The 24,850-nt window shown below is 38.9% G+C and overlaps 1 protein-coding gene across 1 annotated transcript in view; it reads right to left on the bottom strand.

Moving 5' to 3' along the window:
- The window catches only part of FREM3 (FRAS1 related extracellular matrix 3), a 110,220-nt gene that overhangs the window by 61,956 nt on the left and 23,414 nt on the right, over nucleotides 1–24,850 (bottom strand). The window contains exons 3-4 of the mRNA XM_089670499.1: nucleotides 3,236–3,382; nucleotides 1,290–1,520 (exon numbers count right to left, since the gene is read on the bottom strand). Of these exons, the coding sequence (XP_089526625.1) occupies nucleotides 1,290–1,520; nucleotides 3,236–3,382 (378 nt within the window). The remainder of the gene's footprint in view (nucleotides 1–1,289; nucleotides 1,521–3,235; nucleotides 3,383–24,850) is intronic.

Here is a 24,850-nt window from a genome sequence, read left to right as displayed (position 1 = left end):
GGATCATGCTTTTCTGGGTTTTTTTGCCTTCCTCTGGATCAACTGTGGGTATAGGATTATAACTTTTTTTTTTTTTTTTTTAATGGTTGAACTTGATGGACTTTTGTCTTTTTTTCAGCCAGACTAAGTAACTATGTGGTACCCGGACCGGCATTAAACAGCCTATGTAGGAACATTGCCCTGCCTTCATTAGTCTCCTACTGCCCATGCATATGGCTTAACCCATTCAAGGGAGAATGTCACCAGCACACTGAGAATCACCAATATGGGTCCAAACGTTTTAATGAACAATCACATAGTTACAGCAAGGCAACATTTATGAGTCTCGCAGGACTCTTTATCAGGCATCAGGCTTATCCCATTCATTCCCATGGCTGAGCATCAGGTAGGGCCAGAAAGTATCTCCAGAGAGGAGCTGAAGGTAAATGTTTTACTATTAAGGTTACACGGAGGGGTGTAAGGGAATCATTAAAGGCCCCTAAAAGTGAGACTAGCATTTTCAAGTGACATGTTCTGTGCCATTTGAAATCTCTCTGCAAGAACTTCATTCGGGCTCACTGGATAACCTTTCCCAAACACAATTGTTTTGACCAAAGATAAGTGGTTTGAACAGCATATGCCTGCATGGCTTACCTCCTCCTCTCTGGGCTAAAGAATACGTGGCCTCAACAGCATCTACCTGCATCAAATACCTCTTCCTTTCTGCGTTTACAGATAAGTGGCTTAAACAGCATCTGCCTGCATCAGTTACCGCTTCTTCTTTGGGTTGGCCAAAGCTTATGGAGCACTTTGATGCAATCAGGAGATATGCTGTCCTAAGGGTAGCTGGACCATGCTTGCACATACAACTGCCCTCTGAGGTTTATTGCCCTTGTTTTTTTAATACATTTTTGCCTATCTATCCTTAACCCTTTTTTTGCCTTTCTCTGGATCAACTGTGGGTATAGCAGTATAACTTTTTTTTTTTCTATGGTTGAACTGGATGGACTTTTGTCTTTTTTCAGCCGGACTACCTACAGTATGTAACTATGTAACTATGTAACCCTTACTATTTTTACAAGTTCCAATACATTTCACAGTATGCAACACCAAGCGGTGAAACTGGAGAGCTAAGCAGCATAAATAAGCAGTTCTATATTGTTCCATTAAAATATCACTTACAATTATGATTTCTTTCATTTATATATTCTCAATTACAGATAAATCATTACTGAAGAGTCCATTGACACTTGTGATCATGTTGGCAACTCTGTTTAGCTTAATTAATATCATTAGATAGTATTACATACCATCACCTGGGTCCACAATCTCCACAATTGCTTCATGAGGGAACTCCAGTGCTGACATAACAGGCTCAGAGAGGATAATCTGGAAGGTTTCAGATTCCTCATATTCATCATCAGCTATTATCCTGACCTTCCATGTGGCTGTTGTTTGTCCGGGGTTAAACTGCACTTGCTTCTGTGCTTTCCCTTTAAAGTCTTTATCTTTAATTGCTGCACCATCCTTTGTACTGATACCTTAATGAGGAAAATGAAAAGGGGTCATCCCTTTAAAGAACAAATGAGAAGGATAAAAACCTCCCTGTGTGGCCAACATGTAGCAATGGTTAGGTTCTCTAAGGTTTGTTTTATGAATTCAAAAGCACATAGAACAGAATGCATTGCATTTAAAGGGGTAGCTCACATTCAATTACTTGTGAATATTTTGTGGCCATTAGACCTTTTCCCAGTCAAATCTGATGGTTTATTTATAGATAAACACCTGTGGATTAAATCATCTAATGCCATTTCACATTTTTTAGTTTACAATCTTTAAGATTTTGCACAGTGCAGGAGCAATGTTTTTTTTTTTTTTTACACATAGCAATTTAGTATGGTGGGGGGAGTTGATGGATTAATAGCTAGGCACTGGGTAATATTTCCTGCAATATCAAATTTAAAGTACTTAAATATTATTAGTATCTACAGCCATATGCAAATATATATTATTGTGTTTGAATTCTAATATTTATACTACTTTAACTATATAGTTTGCTCTTTATATCTACATTTAAGTGTCTCATCATACCTTTAAGAAATATTTTTGCCAACTTTATGGTGATTCAGTGGACTCATTTTAAACAACTATGTAAGCTTCCTTTGGTATTGGATTACTGAAAATTGTCTGGGAAAATAAGTGAACACTTTTCACGATATAGGATCTTGACTCTGGAGATCAGAAACATTCTACTGTAGCTCCTCTTTAGGGGTACAAAAACAGCAAAGTTTAATGTCTGCTTGATGATGTGTAAAACAGGTAACCTAATGAATTCTGAAATGTTTAAATGCAGTGTCCAAGCAAATATAGAACTCAAAACCCACAAGACACATGATATTGAAGACAAACAATGATCAACAGTACCTATCCATTACTTAACACCCATAACACACCAAAAATCTGTATGGCCTTAATAGCAAAATTAACAAACAATTATATCTTTAATTTCCTTAGAATTAATAAAAATTGCAAAAAAAAATGAATTCAATAGTAAACATAAGAATAAAATATTTAACTTCCTCAATGTTGGGCCTCCCCTGAGATAAACGTCGCAAAAAAGCTGAATTTATTTTCAACACACACATTAAAATGTGCATTATCAGGTCTGAAAGTATATTAACCTTACTCTGAGTGTTTCTGGGCTAGGAGTGTTACTGTCAATTAGATCTCTGATGTCTTCCCTGCACTACTCCTGAACAAATAGAGTGCAGACAGTTCTCAATTTACAACCTTTCTGACTGCAGACATATTTGCACATCATGGCACACTTGCCCCCTGGGATGCTCTCTTTCAGCTACTGATATCTTCTACTTTTTCTCTGAGTGCAGTGTCTTTCTGGCCTGCCACGGGACAGCCACTGACATCGCAAAATCTGCATATGCACACTGGAGATTCATCCTCCCAGCATCCAACTTCATTCTCGGCATCTTACATTTTCTACTCAACTCAGCTCTATATCATTTACTTATATTTGAGTATTGAGACATTTAAAAAATGTGAATTACCTTGTGTTTCCCTATATTCTTCTAATACTGTGAGTATACTGCAAAAGGTTTTGGCACACATATTTTGCACATGAAGAGGCACAAAGGGTGTACTAAGACAAATAATTGAATATATCTAAACACTCTTACTCTGATGTCCAGTGTATCTGTCTACATTTGACCCCCAAGGCCCTATTTAATCAATTACTTACTGACAAAAGAAGTTTCACCAAGGTATCCTCTTCGTTTCAGGGTAACTTCCAAGAACTTGGAGTCTTCATCTACAGTATACTGATTTCTCTCCAAGGAAATCCAAGCCCAGTTGAGGCGGAATGGCTGACTTCTTAGTTTATTGCCTCCTTTAAAATATATTTCATAAAGATATTCAGAGTAGTACAACCAAGGATTTACCTAATATATAGGATCATACAATGGTTATCTTAAAAAAGTAAGGTGTCCCATAAATCAAATAGGGGTCTTTTACCTAAATAGGTGCACTTTCTACCAGCTCAGCAATCTCTGCTAGCAGGAGGGTGAACTAGCAAACAGAAAAGTTGAACCAGGAAATAGTGGTGCAGGTGTATAAAATTACAAATCCATTGGCAGGTAAAACTATATATATATATATTACCATTATTTTGCTGCTTGCACTTTAAAGCTACCCTTTCATATAAAGAGGTATGCTACAAAATGTGTACCTGTTAAAGGTGAGACTGAATACTTACCTTTCTGTGTCAAAATGCCACTCAAGTAAAAATCTTCTGAGATACAGAACATTTGGGAGTGTGGGTCTCCTGGGTTCTCCATTTCTCCCAATCCTCCCGCTGACTTCCACATCACCATAGGATTCAGTAGTGAAGTGAAGATTGGCAGGAGGAATCATCATTTGTTGACACTTTAGCAAATGATGGTTAATTTAAAACTCTCATTTTAATTAGGCACTGTATGTTCTGTTCCCAAATAATAATAATAATAATAAAATAATTGTATTTCATTTATGTCAATACAATTTTATAGTGCACTTTATAATAATAAAGGACATGAATCATTGCTGCTTTCACATTCATTTGTTAAAGCTGAACTCTAGGAACTATATTTTTGCACACTTACATTGGGCCAACTTGGCTCGATGTAAGCAAGCATACCTGATATCTGGGAATACTGTAAATCACTGTAGTAGCCAAAGCTACATTGAGAGCCATGATCTTCCAAGTCCTACTGGACTTCTGTGCGAGCTGTTTCACCTCTGCACTGTAACAGCAGAGGGCTGCTCACTTGGCACCTCCACCATTAATAGAATGCTTTTTCTATTTAATGAATATAAGGTGTTCTCTGATTGTACGAGGTGGAGAGGAGTGGTGGTCATGATATCCAATTTTAACCATCAGAGTACACCTTGTTTAAAAAAAAAAAAATACAAGGCGCTCTATCAGTGGAGTGAGCGAACCCTGTCATCAGAGTGCAGAGGGGAAGTCACTCACTTAGAACTTGGAAGACCATGACATGTAGCATGGGCATTTACAGCATCCCCAGCAGCCCTCTGGATATCAGATATGCATACTTACATTGAGCCAAGCTGGCTCAATGTAAGTACAAAAACAATATAAATCCTGGAGTTCAGTTTTACCATCTTGCAAAAAACAGCTAAATAAAATGAACTGATGCCATTTTCTCATGCATAATTATATACTATAAGTACTGTTAATGGGGTGATGGGCTATAAAAAATGTCAACAACAATAATAAATTGGTTATAGAAAAGTTTCAAGAATTTCTCAGAATAGAAATGATATGCAATATCAAAAGTATTAAACCACAGCATACTCCCAGACACAATATCCCATTCAGTAATACCACAAACTGCCATTTGTAACTTATTTTAGCTTAAATTAGCATGTGTCCTAGAACAAGCATAGTGCAATAAAGTCAGGTACAGTGATTGTTCTCTTATCTCTGTTAACAGGGTTTTATCATTGACTGTAACAATGTGTATATTGATCATACTGCTGCCTAGAACATATCTAAATTTAAATCCAACCAAGAAGACCTCTCTCCGGACTTACCATTTCTGTAGTCATTGTGATTTACAGCTTGCAAATACTGGCCACCCATGCTAAGCCTGACAGATGATAACTTAGCTCTTGAGTGATATATTGGCTTTGAAAAAGGGATCTTCAGAAAAGTGTTTAGCTCTGGTGGAAATGTCAAAGCCCAATCTGCTTTATTGCTCCTTGTTGCTGTACAGGATTTCAACATAATCTAAGTTTAAACATGCAGCAAGCAGAGGCTTGTAAGGGTAGATCTTGTATATAGGGTGTCTGACAGATCCTAAGCTCAAGATGAATGTGGGATACACTGCCGAGAAGTTATAGTTAATGGGGTGCTGAATAATCTTCAGTTCTAATAGCTTACAGCCTTGTCACTACAGGTTCTCTTTGACGAACAGTGGAGGAAATAATCCAAAGCAACAGCAGAATATGGCATTTCTTTATTTTTTTATTTATTTTTTTTATTTTTTTACTCTTTAGGCTGATGATGTCTATAAAGATTTGTACCCCACTTCCCCAAAGACCCAATTTTTGGTGGCCAAATGGTCCAATCTCATATTTGGTTATACTTCTAATATGAACGATGTGGAGGATTTATAGTCATCATGGGAGATTAAAAAAAAATGCAGTGACCACATGCATGGAACATACTGTATATAGATATTGTGATACTGCCTAAATTGTAATAAACAACTATGAAATAATAAAACTAGTCAATTAAATAAATATTAGGTTTGTTTCATTGCTAAAATGTCTCCAGTCCAATGTTTATTATTGGCTTTGGACCTAATGCGAAAGGGATGAACCATTGTCAGGTTTCTATTGCTTTTCTGTACATATTGAAAAGATTTTGCCCTCACTTTCTTTGTGGTTACTGAGACTAAAGCCTAGTACACATAATCAGAAAATTGTACAAAAATTCTGCTTTTGAAGTGTTAGTACGATAATCTGAACGTTAGTACACAATTTTGTCCGAAATTATTCGATGGGACAAGCACAAAAATGTTTTTTGTATTATACCACATCATACCATTTTCGTGTAACCACTTCTTGACCGCGCTATAGCTGAATGATGACTACAGCGTAGTCGTCCAGTTCTGGGAGGGCATCATATGATGTCCTCCAAGAACACACTCCCCCACACACCCCCAGCAGCTTGCACCCAGTGCTGTTTGTGATTAATGTGTCTTTTGGACACAGCTGATCACATGACACAGTAAAGGGGCAATCGCAGCAGCCTTTTACCACGTGTTCAGCTGTGTCACACAATCACAGGTAATCACCATGTAAATACAGTTACCAGTTATCGGCAGTACTTTCCTCACGCTGTCACAGAGTGAGGAAAGTACTGCTAATAACTGGAAACCGTGAAAGCAGATATCTACATTGATAATCAGGGCACTGATTACCAGTGACCTGGTTGTCAGTGCAGTTCTAACAGTGCCCAACAGTACTGCCCATCTGTGCCCATCAGTGCTGTCAATCTGTGCTGCCAGTCAGTGGCACCTATCAATGCCCTTCAGTGCTGCCTATTACACCCATCAGTGCCATCTATCAGTGCCCATCATTCCCGCCTATCAGTGCCCATCAGTGCAGCCTCATCAGTACCTCCTCATCAATGCCTACCTGCACTACCTCATCATTGCAGCCTATCAGTGCCACCTTATCAGTGCCCATCAGTGCTGCCTATCAGTGCCCATAAGTGCTACCTATCAGTGCCGCCTCATTAGCACACATCAGTGAAGAAGAAAAATTACCTGTTTGCAAAATTTTATAATAGAAAAAAAGATTTTTTTTTAAAATTTTCGGTCTTTTTATGTTTTTTTGTTTAGCAAAAAATAAAACACCCAGCGGTGATTAAATACCACCAAAAGAAAACTCTATTTATGTGAAAAAGTATAAAAATTTCATATGGGTATAGTGTTGAATGATTGCGCAATATTCATTCAAAGTGCGACAGTGCTGAAAGTTGAAACTTGGCCTGGGAAGGAAGGGGGTGAAAGTGCCCAATAGGCAAGTGGTTCATCAGTACAGTTTTCATCCGAACATACAATACACATACATTATAATACATGACATCACTTCAGAAATTTTGTTCTGTCCTACGAGAATTTTCATAGCTTTAGTAACCTTTTCATTATTGATATGAGACTGGCATGCAAAAAAAACCAGACGATCATTTGTCCAAAATTCTCTTTGTGTGTACAGGGCTTAAGGCTGTGATTTCTTTTGGTCTGGTTAGTCAAGTGAGGTGAAATCACAGGATGACAGGTGACAATCAAAACCTAACAGCGGTTATAATCCTTTCCCAATTGAACAAACACAATAATTTATGGTTTGGCTGGAAGTTTGGCTTTAAACTGCAGTGCCATTGGGTACTTGTACAGCAGTTCTCTTTGCTGAGGCCTAAAGTGAAACTGAACGATATCCTTATTCTCAAAACACAATCCATGCACATCCAGTCATTTGTGGCCCTGCAATCTATTTTTCACTACACTGTTCCTTACTGTGTTTTCTGCCTCCTTGTAATGTCCTCCATGAGCTCCTGGACCTCTCCTTCTCCTTCACACTTCCTGTTGTTTGGAACGAGCAGTGCACATTAGTTGTGGTCATTGCACTGTTCTATGCACACTAAAAATCTCATAGTCCATTTCAAGTGCAAGCAAGAGAGGGTGGCTATGTTCCTACATACAACAGGGCCATGGAGAATGAATGTAACCACCCTCTAACAGGAAATCAGGCCAAAACAACAAAAAAAAGGGAATTTAGAGATTCTGAGGAGACCCAGAGCAACATAACGTATTTTTTGAGTTATAAATACATATTTTAATATATTTATTTTTTTTAAACAGAGTTTAGTGCACTTTAAGTCCCTCTAAAACATTGCTAGTACTTTGCTATGCTATGACTGCGATGTCCTTTAATGTGTATAAGTCTTTAATATATGTATATTAAGTAATATGTTTATTGTCCTTTAATTAAAAAAAAAAGCTGGATATGCAGCTCAAGTGACATACTAATATTAACCCCAAAGACAGAAATTATTCTTGCTGATTCTGACCATCCGTTCACATTTACAGGGTGTGTGTAGGGCTGGATTAGCTGTCTGGCTAAACTTTCTATTTTTGCCCAACATATGCTGCATTCTTTGTGTGGCATCTACACCAAAGAAATTCTATTATATTTACACGGGAAGAGTGAATTCCTAAGGGGTTATGTAACTGTAGTAGTGATGGACCAGTTTACTTTTGTTAATGTACTTTTATCAGGTTTTACAAAAGTTTTAACTACAGAAACAATCTAAAAGCAGTGAAGCAAACATGAAACTGCTGCCTATGGCAATCAGTTTGTTTTACTTTACTCTCTGGGAAAATTAAGGAAGAATTCTCATTGACTGTCTTGGGATTTCTTTTTCCAGTTTTCTTTAAAGAATAACTCCATATTTTTAGCTTCCTCCAGTAGTGTATTGCATCAGTATGGCATGCCTGCAGCTTTATTGTACAGGCAAGGTTCAGCTTCCCCAGGCAGGGATCATTACAGTGCAAACAAAAAAAAAAGATTTCCCAGCCACACTCACCAGCCAACCTGCAAAACCAATTTTTGGTTGTTTCGCAGGTTGACTGGTAAGTGTGGCTGGGAAATCCTTGTTTTGTTTGTGATGTGCATTGCCCTTCCATGTGCACCTTACTGCTAAGGCTTGTTATAGGTTGGGACATTTGCCATTTTTTGTGCAGTTGGCCATTTGGATGCAGTGAAGCTGTCAGGAATGGACTTGCCAGTAATGGTGGGACCCACCTGCCTTGTGGGCTGCAGTACCAGGGCTGGCCAGCGGGTGCTCCCGGCAATCAGAGACTTAACCCTGCAGCCAGCCAAACACCTGAAGTTGATCATGCAGGTGTATTTAAGGGATGGCCAGACCTGCAGTCTTTGCCTTGGTGTGTGTTTTTCCTGGGCCCTGTATCTTGTTCCTGAATTCCTGTTCCTGTTCCTGTCCCTGTCCCTGTCTGATTCGTTGCTGACCCTGCCTGATCCGGGCCTCTGCTGACTTCTCCTGTTTCATCCCTGGCTTGTGACCCCGACCATTCTCTGCCTGACCCCCTGTACCTACCTGCCCGATTGTTATTGACCCGGCCTGCCTGACGACGCTTGCATTGTATGTACTGTTATCTGTGGGTGGTTTGGTTTGGTTCGTTTGCACTGTGTTATGTTTTAGTATTGCACTGCGTTTATGTTTGTATTGTTAGTCTTTAATAAATTATATTGTTTATAACTTATCTGAAGCCTTCGTTTCCCTGCGTCAGTCACATACCTCTGGTCACACCCCGGAGCCCTGACAGAAGCACTGGATGTCTTTGCTGTCATTTTGCTATAGCTGGGTGTCACATGCATCCCTGTATCCTTAAGGAGGGATGGGCTCCTCCAGGCACACCTTTCCTTAACCTATTCATTGATATATGTGCTCTTACTGTGGAGGCTTTAGAAATATTAGAGTTAGGTCCACAGTATACAGAGGACCCTTGTTGTGGGACTGTGGCTTGCGCAGGTATTTGCAAATGTGTGCAAACAAAACCCTCTGTTTTTAACGCAAATTGGTTGCTTTACAGGCTGGCTGGTAAGTGTGGCTGGGAAATTCTTGTTTTTGTTTGTGATGTGCATTTCCCTTCCATGTGCACCTTACTGCTAAAGCTGGATATAAGATCTTTATTTAGTGACTGCATTCTTGCTGACTTCTGGTTGAGTGCTGGAGCTTCTCTGAATCCAAGGTATATAAGATAACAATAATATAGTTTTGTCACTCTGTACAGTGACTTCCTCAAAGGGAAGGGTTCCCTATGAGGACGTTGCTGTATGGAGTGACGAAACGTGTCAGAGGTGGCACCGTGTGATGTCAGCACGCCCGGAAGGATGTGAGTTGTACCATTATTCTCCTACAGATTTCCACACTTAAAAAGTTAAAATATTACTCACAAAAAAAGTGCACTCTATAATCCAGTGCACTGAATCCTATTAGATTTTAAATGACAAGCTGTTTCTTTAAGAACACAAGTGTGAGCAGTTGCAAACTACACTATGAGATCTCCTATTCTTTTTATATCCTGCTGAGTGGAGAAGTCTTTATGTGATTGGGATTAGTGAACGCTGGGAGGATTGCAGTACTTTCTGTAACCCAAACACCTGGGAAGGCGTATTTGACTTTCACCGTATGGAGGGTCATGCTTTGGAGGTAAGAGTCAGTGGAGACAGGTGGTGGTGCACAGCAATGGAGCGGTTTTCACTTTTGTGTGGAGCAGAGTGATTTTTTTATACTGATTTACGGTGGAGTCACTGCAATATTTAGAAGAGATCTATGTGGATTTCATTTGTCACACAAGGACTAAGCACTTTATTTTGACACGGGTTGAACTTATTTAAGCTCCTAGGTCCCCCTCAGCTCTCACTGGTTCCTCTTTCTGGCCTCCACCTCACCGCTGTATCTTGTAATAGGTGGAGATTTTCTATAGTGACAAGGTTGCTTTAAAGTGTTACTAAACCCACAACTGCAAAATCAGTCTGTATATGCAGCAAGGCATGCTTGTTATACTCACTGTGGAACCTAAGAGGTTATCCTCTGCATTGTTTAAAAAGGCCGTTTGATTCTGAATTCTCTGCTCCTCTTGTTCAAATGTCTACAACTTATCTTCTGATAAGACAGATTGAAACATAGTCATTCTGCACATGCTCAGTTTAGTGTGTATTGCTAGAGAGGCTTTTTTTTTCTTCGGAGAGTGCATGTGATCAGCATTGTCAACACAGAGGTCAAGGGTTTTGCATCCTCCTAGAGAAGAATGAAAACTCCTCATTCAAGCTTTAACCACTGCTCTACTGAAGTCACCAAACTGCTCTAACTGTTGATGAGAAAAAGTATTTAGCAGTTTATTTTTACTAAAATAATTGCTCTTTCATGTTCTGTGTACTGTGGAGACCAGATATAGTGAATGCAGGACCCTGGGTTTAGTAAAACATTAAGGTATAGCTAAAGCCAATTTTTTTGTATTGGATATAGTAGGGAAGTGTTAACTCCCTGTGAGGTTTATAGTGCTGTCATGTGGTGAAGCAAATTAAGACAATGACACTTTAACTGTCTAAGATGAGATTTCTGGGACAAAAGGGGAAATCTCCCCAGTGGGACCATAAAAAGCAAAGAAAACCAGACTGGGGATTTAACCATTTCCTAATCTAAAACTAAAAAAAAACATTTTAATTAGAATGCAGATTTTTATATCTGCATAAATATAAGATGTCAATGAATGTGTTTATTAACTTATTTCATTTAAAGTAATTGTATTTAAGGCGTAATGGTCTTTTAAAATGGTAGTAAACTCCCCTTGTTGTCTTGTATGTACAGGAAAGTCTATAATAAGGCTTACCTGTAGGTACAGTAAGTATCTCCTAATTGTGCACCATATAGGAGATATTTACATGTGTAGCAGCCGGTGAAATTACCGGCGAGTGTCTACTGTCCATTGAGAGAGCTGTGACGCGGCTGTGATTCCTGCGTGCATACGCGGGAGTAATGTCATCGTGGCTTGTCCATTCAAACGGCTGGAGCCCGCGAACCCAGAAGGAAGACTTGGTGAAGATGGATACCCTGTCAGTGATCTGTTTTTAAGGTAAATCTGTCATATTATGTTAATATGCACTGTATACTAGCATATTATGATATTACCCTGCTAGAGGACCAGTTTCTCAATGGACAGTAGACACTCGCCGGTAATTTCCCCGGCAGCTACACATGTGGTTTCTCAATGGACACGTGGTTTCTCAATGGATAGTAGACACTCGCTGGTAATTTCACCGGCTGCTACACATGTAAATATCTCCTATACGGTGCACAGTTAGGAGATACTTACTGTACCTACAGGTAAGCCTTATTATAGACTTTCCTGTACATACAAGACAACAAGGGGAGTTTACTACCATTTTAAAAGACCATTAATCCTTACCTGCGTATGTAAATCATTTTTTTTAAATTGTACATTTTTATTAACTTTTTCAGTTTTACAAGGCAAGATTATAACAAGTGGATATAGCCAGTTGTCATGTGACAATAAAGGAATTCTAAGAGCATAATAAAGTGTAGGTTGATGACATGGCTAAACGAACAACAATGTAAAAAATACCGGTATACTGCCTGTCTTGAATATCGAGCAGGAAGCATATTACACAGGTTGAGAGACATATTGAAACCCATTACAAACATTTTAGAACAGATGTCAAAACCAATAGGGGGGGGGGGGGCGCACTAAAGGGGTAAATAATTTTTTCATGATATAAAATATATCAGGAAGTAGTCCTCATTATCTAAAGCATTTTGTATAATAGTGCTCCTGGTAAACAAGCTATAGGTCAACAAATGGAATGCTGATATTCCTACACCTTATTTTTTTGTACACATTTATTGTCTGTATATGTTTCTATATTACTTATTTTCAATAAAAAACTTATTGAAAAAAATAAAAAATAATATTTTAACATTCACAGTTATGCTGTGTACATTGCAAATGCAGCCCTAGAAGCATATAACTGGCATGTTTTATTGCGGTGAACTTGTTTAAAATGAAATGGAAATAGGCTTTTACCTTCCTTTCTCAGATTATATTTACCCTGCAATGAGGATAAGCCCCAAGTCCCTTAACACAGCATATTTATTGCATGGGTTAGTTTAGTGCCCTTATTATTATAGTTTAAATGCATTATTTTTGGAGGCAAGCAAAGCACAGGAAGGGCCAGGGTTATGATAACTGAACTGTGAAATTGTCTTTTGCCACAATTTTCCAGGCTGACTTTTGTGTCTTATAATAACACAGCTATGTCATATGTAAGTGGCAGCCACTTACAATGAAAAGAATAATACACATCTCGTGTTTCATCCAGACAAATCATATTACAGGGATATACGAAATTCTAGAGGAGAATCTATATTAGTCGTTATTGTGATGAATAAGGATTGAATTTAGCCTTTCCACAGTTATTCCTAGGTATAAAAAAAGGTTGATATTTTTAACAGTTTGCTAATTACCAAACATGTATTTATTGTTAGTATCTTGCCTGGCATTAGATTATGTCCTCTTGTTAAAAAAATACATGAGAAATGCTTTAATGCCTTTGTTTCCACACAATGAGCTTAGATTGATTAAATAGATGTGCCCACCCCTTAATGGGGGTGTTAGTGGGATATATAGGGGTGACTTTTTTGTTCAGTCTGTTTCCCACCTGATGAAGGGCTGACTTTGCCTGAAATTTGGCACAAATTTTGATCTGTGATAACAAATTTATTTGGATAATCCAGCAAAAGATGTAATGCACTCCTAGGTTTTTTGGACTGAGTTTAATACCCGAGTGGCATAGCTTTCTCTTCTCTCAACAGAAGCTGATTTTAAAATAGAGCTGCTCACACAGTGGGATCCATTGGAGATCTGGATTGGGTTATGGAGTGACAATCCTTACTCTGTGACTCCTTTGGCTTAATAATGAAGTAGTATTATTTCTTATTAGGGTCTATCCTAAAGGAGATAGCTTATAAAGATTTCCCAATAAAAACCTTACCCCCATGCTTTAGTATCAAACCCCCCTATGTCTTTGGCTGGATTTCCATCACTATTGTCTGCAGGCTCCTTTTGGTGCTAAGTAACACCATTTTACTCAGGTCATTGTAATGCTTTCCTGATCATAACCTGGATTAGAATACAGTTGTAGTATGCAAATATCCTTGTAAGAGTTGACCATTCCTACTGGGAAAGGAACAAAATGTGTGGCCAAAAATGATACAGAAAAAAAATCAGCCACTTTGCCTCTGCCACCCATAAGAACATGCCTACTTGTGCCTAAGGGTAAATCCAGCCCTAGTCATGATATACTAGCATTGAAATAGAGATAATTTTCTCTGGTGATTTGTAGATGGCTAGAGATGATTCTGTAGACTACTATACTTCTGTATTCAGCTACAAACCTCTATTCCAATATCATCAGCAGCTGCTTTGGATAAAATGATTAGCTACTGACTATGTCCATTTTGTAGCTGGATTCACATGCTGCAAAAAGGTCACCAAATAAGCTACAAATCGCTTGGATTTCTGCGACATAGATCTTTCATTGACTACAGTTAATTAGTTAATTGAAAGGAAAAAAACTCCAAGGAAACCAATTATGTAATTGCTACAAGTCATGCCCAGAAAGTTGTAAGTGCGACATGGGTATAGGATCCCATACTTCATCTTTTTTTTAACAGTTGCATTTATTGAAATTGTACAAAAGTATAACAAGGCAAGGTACATAAGAACAGGCAAACGTACGGCAGTCAGTATAAATACAATTCACATGGAATTCCAACGCTAAATATCATACGGAGTCAACTGAACATCCCTAACGAAAAAAAGGAGGGGAAGGGGGTGAAGAAATGGGAAAAGGAAAGAATAGAGAAACCCCCGAGAGGGGGGGGGGGGGAAGGAGAGGACGAGAAAAAAAAGGGGGGGAGGAGAGGAGTAGAAAAAGAGAGAAAAAGAGGAAAAGCAAATCATAAACAAACAATAACCAAGCAAGTACACAGTACAAACTAGACATACCCGCAAGAGAATAAGCCAATTATTATACTGTAAGGCTCTGAGCCTCCACCCACCCAGTCCATATTTTATCAAATTTAGCTGGACCCCATACTTCATCTTTGGTAATGATTAAGTCCTCGCTGCAATACCACCCACAGTTGTCTCAACCTGCACTCCAATCTGGCCAACAAGCCTGAAGCCTGATGCACGCCTCCAGTTCACGACAGGACCCATCTGTTACTCCTTATATGTATAGCTGACGGCCTGTGTACATAGTTCACTAAGAAAGACTCAAGTTATTCTAATCACTATTATATGGCATAAAATGGTAACATTTCTTTACATCTAATGAAGGTAAAAAGATTCCGTTTTTTAATAAAACAAACAGGCCACTAAGAAAGAATATTGAAAGAATGAATAAATGAATGTGAAAAATCATGTTTAATCCTGATAGGTCTTTTATCATGTATTTAATAATCAAGTTTGGTTAAGTTTATTATGTATTTAATTTTTTCTGATAAAAATAGACTGCTATTTAAAATGAGTGTGTGAGAAAAAATGTTTAAGAATTCACATGGGAATTAGTTTTACTATTCCTGCACCCAGTGTCAGTTCAGAACTCATTATATTTGTGCCTAATTATGTCTGTGTATTCAGTGCTGGGTGGCCAGCGGTGAAATAATCTTCTTAAACTTGATTTCAGTTTGACTGGGGTATAAGATTAATTTGAAATGCTAATGAGCTTGCAGCCAAGTGTAATGGATTAATTGGAGTGATGGGGACGTAATTCCTTTCCAAAATAATTACTTCAGTAAAAACCATTCTTAAAGTTTGCAGAGCAGTGAAAATGTAGCTTAACTAGTCATAATATAGAACTATTTCTCCATATGACCACTAACTGTACAGTCTGCAGTCATATGTTATTAAATACCTATTGGACATAACATACAAATATCTAGTGGTCATATGTTCTAATGAAAATTGGTTACTGCTGGAAAAAAAAAATTATATATATATATATAATTACGATTATTACATTTTTTAATCTTAATAATGTTAAATCATTTTAGATTTCTATATAATTTGGTTATCAGTCTTACAGCTTCATCATTCTACTACTGCTCTTTAGCAGAAGTACTGAATAACACTATCAGGACATGATTTGTACATTTGGGCTAACTTCATCTTCCAACCTCCACCGTAAAATGGCTGTTGTCACACTTACATGGTCAGACATAGCAATTTTTAAAGCAGTAGCGACCAATGTGAGCAGCGCTGCTCTACTACACTGGAGATAAACTGTTGACAAAGAGAGGAGCAAGAAAAACATTAAAAAAGCCTTTTAACTAATTGGGGTGAATGCTCCTCCATGCATCAGAAATAAACTGTGGTTTGAGGATGATGAAGACTAAAAAGTGTTATTGGTGTGGACTCCACTGAGCAACAGTAGGACATGTGTGAGATGCTACTTATCATGTTTCTACAATGCTATCATATAGGGTGTTTGTGTCTGTTGAAAAAGTCCCTTCTGATTGGCTTGGGGAAAGTGTGTGAAACACAAAAAGGAAAGGAGAGCTGGAAAAAGAGCTTGGCAGAGCTTCCCATGAACCTTTTTTTTTCTTTTGGTGCAAATGGATACCAAGTTCCCAACAATTCAGAAAACTCCACCTAAACTAGAAGCAACTGAATCAATTGGCTCATCTTTACTGCTAGCATAGAGATGGACAGAAAATGTCATTATCTGTAATTATTTTGTAAAGTAAGCTTTTAACAAGGAAAGCTTTTCTTGGTAGATGTCTTCTACATTCACTAGCTGTAGCCAGAGAAGGGCCTTACATGTAACTTAAATGCTTGTCTCATATTAAAAGAACCTTTTTTTATTCACAAGACCATCAATTTATTTTTTTTATATGGTAGGTGTTACAGATATCATGGGGTCCCTGGTTCACATTTTGCATCATGCTATTGGAATTAAGTCAAGCCTTTAATTGCTGATCCCAGTAAACAGCTTATAAATCTTCTAGATTGGTTAGGAAGACCTGGAACATAGGGCTATATTAATCAACAGCTCCAACCCACAAAAAGATAGATTTGTTAAAAAATTTTATTTGTAGAGCCACTTCCAACTGACTTCTTTGTTTTACTTCCTATTATACTGCTTGATTGAATAGTCTTTTATATTTCACGAACAAATATAGCATAAATGTATCACAGATTAGAACCCTTTTTATTACAAAGCTATATTTTTGAATGGAAGAGGTGCCATAAAATCATATATATTCTTAAATATAAAGAATTAAATTAAAACATGTAGCCCTTTTAGTCTATGATATGTAATAGATACACTGACAGACCTAATCTGGGTGTTACATCGAAAGGCTTAAAACATCCTTGCTGTGGATTAATTTTCAAAAGAAAAGTGATGATCGCAATAATTTAAAACCAAGAAATATTTACCTCCAGACAGCCAGTCTGCCTGCTGACACAAAGCCATGATCTTTGTATCTCACATCGAGGAATGTCATCGGGCTCACAGAAAACAAAGGCTCTTAAAGTCTCAAGTTCTTTACAGCATCAGGTGGGTTTAGTAGTGTTGAAAAAAATATGCTGGATATTTTTCTATGCTCACCTTTTGTTTTTGTTTTTTTTTCTTGAGCAGATCCCATTGGTAAAGGCTTCAAGAATACAGGTATGGAAAAAGGATTTCTCTAATGCACCGATACATTGGTGTGGTATAATGGAGTTAATTTTGTAAAGGAATACACATTTTATGTTGTTTTTTAAGAGTAACAAATACAATGGCATAAGAACAATACCAAAGTGGCAAATTATAAAAAAAAGGGATTGAACACTTCATCCCCACTTCATTTTTGTACTGCTGGCTGGAAAAAAAAGCATACATGTGAGTGGTTGCCCAGAAGCTGAAGCACCAGATAAAGGAGGGAGATAACCTTTACTTATATGCTAAGCATAGCAGGTAAGAGTACACATTCACAACTGGGGAGAAATGGGGGTTGATCCTGTGACTCCCAAAAATGTGCAGCATTCCCATTCTACATTCACCGGCCACTTTTTTAGGTACACCTGTTCAAATGCTTCGTAACACAAATTGCTAATCAGCCAATCACATGGCAGCATCTCATTGCATTTAGGCATCTAGACGTGGTGAAGACGACTTGCTGAAGTTTAAACTGAGCATCAGAATGGGGAAGAAAGGGGATTTAAGTGACTTTGAATGTGGCTTCGTTGTTGGTGCCGGACAGGCTGACCTGAGTTTTTAAAAAATTGCTGTTCTACCGGAATTTCCACACACAGCCATCTCTAGGGTTTACAGAGATTGGACTGAAAAAGAGAAAATATCCAGTGAGCGATAGTTGTGTGGATGAAAATGCCTTGTTGGTGTCAAGAGGTCAGAGGGGAATGGCTAGAATGGTTCGAGTTGATAGAAAGGCAACAGTAACCTATTTCAGCATGGACCAAAATATTTGAGAAATGTTTCCAACACCTTGTTGAATTTATGCCTCAGAATTAAGGCAGTTTGGAAGGCAAACGGGGGTCCAACCCAGTACCAGCTCTCTAGCTCCCTTGTCTCCTCCTCCCATGCTCGTCTCCAGGACTTCTCCAGAGCCTCCCCCATCCTCTGGAATGCTCTACCCCAATCTATCCAACTATCGCCTACGCTGCCCACTTTTAGGCGATCTCTGAAAACCTATCTCTTCAGGGAAGCCTATGCCGCCTTCAGCTAATAACAGAATCTCCTATTTCTCCAATCAGTTCATCTCCCACAGTTATTATCTTTTGTACCAGCCCCTCCCTCTTAGATTGTAAGCTCCAAAAAGCAGGGCCCTCCTAACTCTCTTGTATTGAACTGTATCATTGCTGTATTGTTTCCCTTTATATTGTAAAGCGCTGAGCAAACTGTTGGCGCTAAACAAATACTGTATAATAATAATAATGTGGCTGGTAAGTGTAAGTATGCAACACATCACATCTCAAGTAAAACAGAGAGGGGATTATTATTATTATTATTACATCGAGCTTATACCCAAAGGGTTTGCTCAGCGCTGTACAAAAGAGGGGGGGGGGGACGACAATACATAAAACAGTACAGCAACAACAAACAACACACGAGGGGTTAGAGGGCCCTACTCTTTCGAGCTTACAATCTAGGATAGTTGGTCATTCAACCCTTCTTTTAGCCCTTGAGACCCAAAGCATCACGATTTGCTATGGAAATGTGCTCTAAGTACAAAATATCTGTAGATGGTAGCAAATAAAATCATACATAGCAACAAAATGTCAAAGCATAGGTCATCATATATGATGAAAAACATCATGTGCAGGCACCACTAGGCCATGACAGGTTTACTTCAAACAGCATCCTGCATTGTTTGACAAGGAACTAAGCTTTGGGATTTTCGTTACCTGTTAAGATTCTGTGTCTGAGCCGTAAGTCTGGACTGTCACCATGATTGCAAAAATACTACAACAGCCAACTCATCTCTGTATTGTGCATGTGCCTTTTATGTTGGATTCTCTCAAGGAGGTTGTCTGCCTTACTTTCATAGTTGGTATTATGAGTCAATTCTCCATGCCATTAGTGTTACATCTGAAAGGCACAGGCAGTATCCCTTAACCCCAATTTACATTTTATTAGGCAAAGTTGGAGAAAAAAACATGTTATTGATTGATTTCTTACGTCACGCAGCCTACATTCACTGAAACTTCACCAAGTCTACTCAATCAGCCATGTTATTTCACAACCAATGGCTTCAGTGTGGAGGAAACTGGAATGTGTGCAGCACATACTATATATAAATCATTCTACCTACTGACATTATTTAGGAAGCACAGTGACTGACAGTGAAAAAAATAAAATGCATGCCTCCTCTACTGTATATACAGTAGTTGCTGCTGGTCTCCAACACTGAATGCAATAGGATACAGACAGAGATATGCTTTTATAAGTGTAGCAAAGGAAGAAACAATATTGGACGTGGAAGGATCAACACGCAGAATCTTTTAGGAGCACAGTAGTGCTGTGTTTGTTGAAAGGTTCTATAGGATTCTGGGGGTAGTTAAAGTATATCTAAAGCAAAAACATTTTCTGTTTTGGCTAAAATACAGAAGGGTTAAAACCACTGTAAGTTGTTTTCCTGTAGACACGAGATGAGATTTCCCCAAAGTGAGAAAAACCCATACAGCAGTCACCACAACAAGTGTCCCCATTTGGAGATCGTCCTTCTATTCCTCCACTGGTGACAACTCAAATTCCTGATATTTCTTCACTTTCAGTTCAGAGACAATGGTCCCCAGAACAAATAGAGAAGGTGAATAACATAAAACAAACTGACTTTGAAGTTTGACAGCTGGCAACTTCCTTGTCTATGCTTCTAAAGTTGTATAGTATGGTATTATATATATATATATATATATACACACACACACACAGTTAGGTCCATATATAGTTAGACACAGGCACAATTTTAGTTTTTTTCAGGTATTTACCAAAACGTGTTCAAGCTATAGTTATATAATGGATATGGACTGAAAGTGCACACTCTCAGGTTTAATTTAAGGGTATGTACATCCAAATTGGAGGAAGGGTTTAGGAATTACAGCTAAGAATAGCCATCCCCCCTTTTTCAAGGGACCAAAAGTAATTGGACAATTGAATCAAAAGCTGTTTCATGGCCAGGTGTGGGCTACTCCTTCACTATCACTTCATCAATTAAGCAGGTAAAAGGTCTGGAGTTGATTCTAAGTGTGGTATTTGCATTTGGAATCTATTGCTGTGAACCTACATCATGCTTTCAAAGGAGCTATCCATGCATGTGAAACAGGCCATTGTAAAGCTTCAAAGACAAAACAAATCCATCAGGGAGATAGCAGCAACATTAGGAGTGGTCAAATCAACAGTTTGGTACATTCTGAGGAAAGAACAACGCACCGGTGAGCTCAGCAACATGGACATCCACGGAAGACAACAGTGGTTGATGATTCCAGGATCCTCTCTATGGTAAAGGAAAAATCCATTCACAACATCCAGACAAGTGAAGGACACTCTCCAGGAGGTGGGAGTATCATTGTCAAAGTCTACAATCAAGAGAAGACTTCACGAGAGCAAATACAGAGGGTACACCACAAGGTGCAAACCATTCATAAACCTGAAGAATAGAAAAGCCAGATTAAACTTTGCCAAAAAAAATCTAGAAAAGCCAGACCAGTTCTGGAAAAGCATTCTTTGGACAAATGAATCTAAGATTAAACTATGCCAGAATGACAGGAAGAAAAAGTGTGGAGAAGGCTTGGAACAGCTCATGATCCAAAGTATACAAGGTCATCTGTAAAACATGGTGGAGGCAGTGTGATGGCATGGGCATGCATGGCTTCCACAGTGGCACTAGGTGTTTATTGATGATGTGACAGAAGACAGAAGCAGCTGGATGAATTCTGCAGTGTTTAGATAAATACTGTCAGCCCAGATTCAGCCAAATGCAGCAAAGCTGATTTGATGGCGCTTCACAGTACAGATCGACAATGCACACTGCAAAAGCAACCCAGGAACTTTTGAAGGAAAAGAAGTGGAATATTCTGCAATGGCCGAGTCAATCACCTGATCTCAACCCAATTGAGCATACATTTCACTTGCTGAAGGCAAAACTAAAGGCAGAAAGACACACAAACAAAGAACAACTGAAGACAGCTGCAGTTAGAGCCTGGCAAAGCATCAGAAAGGAGGAAACCCAGCCTTTGGTAATGTCCATGGGTTCCAGACTTCAGGCAGTCATTGCCAGTAAAGGATTCTCTACAAAATATTAAAATGTACATTTTATTTCTGATTATATTCATTTGTCCAATTACACTTGAGCCCCTGAAAATGGAGGGACTTTGTATAAAAATGGTTGCAGTTCCTAAAATTTGTACTTGATATTTATGTTCAATGCCTTGAATTAAAAACTGAAAGTCTGCACTTCAAATTCATTTGGATTGTTTCATTTTAATTTATTCTGGTGGCATACAGAGCCAAAAGTATGAAAATTGCGCCTGTGTCCAAATATATATGGACTTAACTGTATATATATATATATATATATATATATATATATATATATATACAGTCATGGCCGAAATTGTTGGCACCCTTGATATTTTTCCTGAAAATCAAGTATTTCACACAAAAAAGGTATTGCATTAACACATGTTTTGCTATACACATGTTTATTCCCTTTGTATGTATTGGAACAAATATAAAACAGAGGCAGAAAAGCAAATATGACATAATGTCACACAAAACCCCAAAAATGGGCTGGACAAAAGTATTGGCACCCTTAACTTAATATTTGGTTGCACACCCTTTGGAAAACATAACTGAAATCAGTCGCTTCCTATAACCATCAATAAGCTTCTGACACCTCTCACCCGGAATTTTGGACCACTCTTCCTTTGCAAACAGCTCCAGGTCTCTCTTATTGGAAGGACACCTTTTCCCAACAGCAATTTTAAGATCTCTCCACAGGTGTTCAATGGGATTTAGATCTGGGCTCATTGCTGGCCACTTCAGAACTCTCCAGCGCTTCTTTGCCATCCATTTCTGAGTGCTTTTTGACGTATGTTTGGGGTCATTGTCCTGCTGGAAGACCCAGGATCTTGGACGCAAACCCAGCTTTCTGACACTGGGCCCTACAGTGCGACCCAAAATCCTTTGGTAATCCTCAGATTTCATGATGCCTTGCACACAGTCAAGGCACCCAGTGCCAGAGGCAGCAAAACAACCCCAAAACATCATTGAACCTCCACCATATTTTACCGTAGGTACTGTGTTTTGTTCTTTGTAGGCCTCATTCCGTTTTCGGTAAACAGTAGAATGATGTGCTTTACCGAAAAGCTCTATCTTGGTCTCATCTGTCCACAAGACGTTTTCCCAGAAGGCTTTTGGCTTACTCAAGTACATTTTGGCAAACTGTAGTCTTGCTTTTTTATGTCTCTGTGTCAGCAGTGGGGTCCTCCTGGGTCTCCTGCCATAGCGTTTCATTTCATTTAAATGTCGACGGATAGTTCGCGCTGACACTGATGCTCCCTGAGCCTGCAGGACAGCTTGAATGTCTTTGGAACATGTTTGGGGCTGCTTATCCACCATCCGGACTATTCTGCGTTGCAATCTTTCATCAATTTTCCTCATCCGTCCACGACCAGGGAGATTAGCTACAGTGCCATGGGTTGCAAACTTCTTGATAATGTTGCGCACTGTGGACAAAGGCAAATCTAGTTCTCTGGAGATGGACTTGTAACCTTGAGATTGTTGATATTTTGCCACAATTTTGGTTCTCAGGTCCTCAGACAGTTCTCGTCTCCTCTTTCTGTTGTCCATGCTTAGTGTGGCACAGACAGACACACAATGCAAAGGTTAAGTGAACGTCTCTCCTTTTTATCTGCTTTCAGGTGTGATTTCTATATTGCCCACACCTGTTACTTGCCCCAGGTGAGTTTACAGGAGCATCACATGCTTGTAACATTCTTATTTATCCGCAGTTGTGAAAGGGTGCCAATACTTTTGTCCAGCCCATTTTTGGAGGTTTGTGTGACATTATGTCGAATTTGCTTTCTTTCCTCCCTTTTTTTGTTTTGTCCCAATACACACAAAGGGAATAAACATGTGTATAGCAAAACATGTGTTAATGCAATACGTTTCGTGAGAAATACATGATTTCCTGGAGAAATATCAAGGGTGCCAACAATTTCGGCCATGACTGTATATATGTGTGTGTGTTATATAGTAAACAGGTTTCTGCTTACCTAAGCCCCCTCTTCTCGGGTCCCACGATGGCACTCCTGGCTCCTCCTCTTCTCGGTGTACCACCATAGGAAGCTGCTTCCTACAGGCTCACCTATGGGCTTGATCCCAAGCCATGCTGCCTTCATCCATAGACACAAACAGCACGACCCGGCCCCACTTAACAGGATTTGACTGACAGCAGTGGAAGCCAATGGCTCCAGCTGCCTCAGCAAAGCGTGTGAGAGAGGAGGGAGAAGACAGAGCAGCTACAGACAGGCACGGCACTTGATTGAGTGAGGGCTCAGGTAAGTATAAGGGGGGGGGGGCTAAGAGAGCATCCTGCTAGCTAAACATTTTGTACCTTACTGCAATAGATGGATTAAGGTAACAAATGTTTAGGCTTTAGGACTACCTTAAGTTTAGTACTGTGTCGAACATGAAAAGCCCATCATAATGTAGATTTCAATTCATTTTTATGTGCTGAAGACGGTGCATGCTCTGCAAGTGTATGCTTTATTATTTTTTTTTTTGTAACACCACCTATAATAAGTAATATACTAGCCCTTTGCCTGTCAATTCCATGTCCTACATGTCATGGCACTGAAAAGTTAAAATTAGGTCATAGCTGCAATAACAGACACGATCTTGTTTTAAAGTGTATTTCCATTTTTGCAGCCAAATTAGCATAACATCTACTGTAATTTCTTTTTGTTACAGATTTTCATCCACATAAGTTACAAATAAATAAATAAAAATTGCTGCTTACTATTGTAGATGTTTTTTTTTCTGATACCTAAAGCACTTAAAAAAATCCTACTAAGTTCTCCTTGTTTATGAGGGGACTCAAGAGCTGTGTTTGCCAAAATTAAAGAAGTAGCACCAAAAGTACAATGCTTGTTAAATCCCCCAGGAGACCCAGTGCACATCCCACTTCTCCCTGTTCCAATCTGTGCTGTGGCCAGGAAACAATTACATTCTTATTGCTGTCAGGGCTGGTTGTAGCTTTTCCCCAGGTTGAAGCCAAAATGATGGGTGTTCAATGGTGGTCGTAAAGCCAGCACTGAGGCCTACACCCCCTCTACATTGTGCTGCCCTCCATGTAATATTGCAGCCCTGTATGTGCCTCCTTAGCTACCTTACTTGTATATTAAAGACTAGTTTAACTGAGTCCAGACCATTTTAGTATTTTGGAGAAGACAGATTATCAAGATGTCTGCTTATTTTCTTGTGAACTACAGCGGCTGCAGAATTCCTAAGAAAACAGAAGCCAACAGCTTGATAATCTATCTCCTCTGAAATAACAGAAGGGTCTGGCTTAATCAAGGTGTTTTATGTAGCGGGGGGAGCAGAGGAGGCATAGGCAGGGCTGTATGATTAGAAGGAGAGCTAACAGCTTGCAGAGGAGGGTAGGCAGGGGCTGTGC

The sequence above is a fragment of the Staurois parvus genome, unplaced genomic scaffold (assembly GCF_062004578.1).
Source record: "Staurois parvus isolate SC_StPar_1 unplaced genomic scaffold, SC_StPar_1.0 ptg000090l, whole genome shotgun sequence".
Lineage (NCBI taxonomy): Eukaryota > Metazoa > Chordata > Amphibia > Anura > Ranidae > Staurois > Staurois parvus.
Note: the sequence above shows the minus strand (reverse complement) of the source record. Positions and strands in the feature narration are given on the sequence as shown.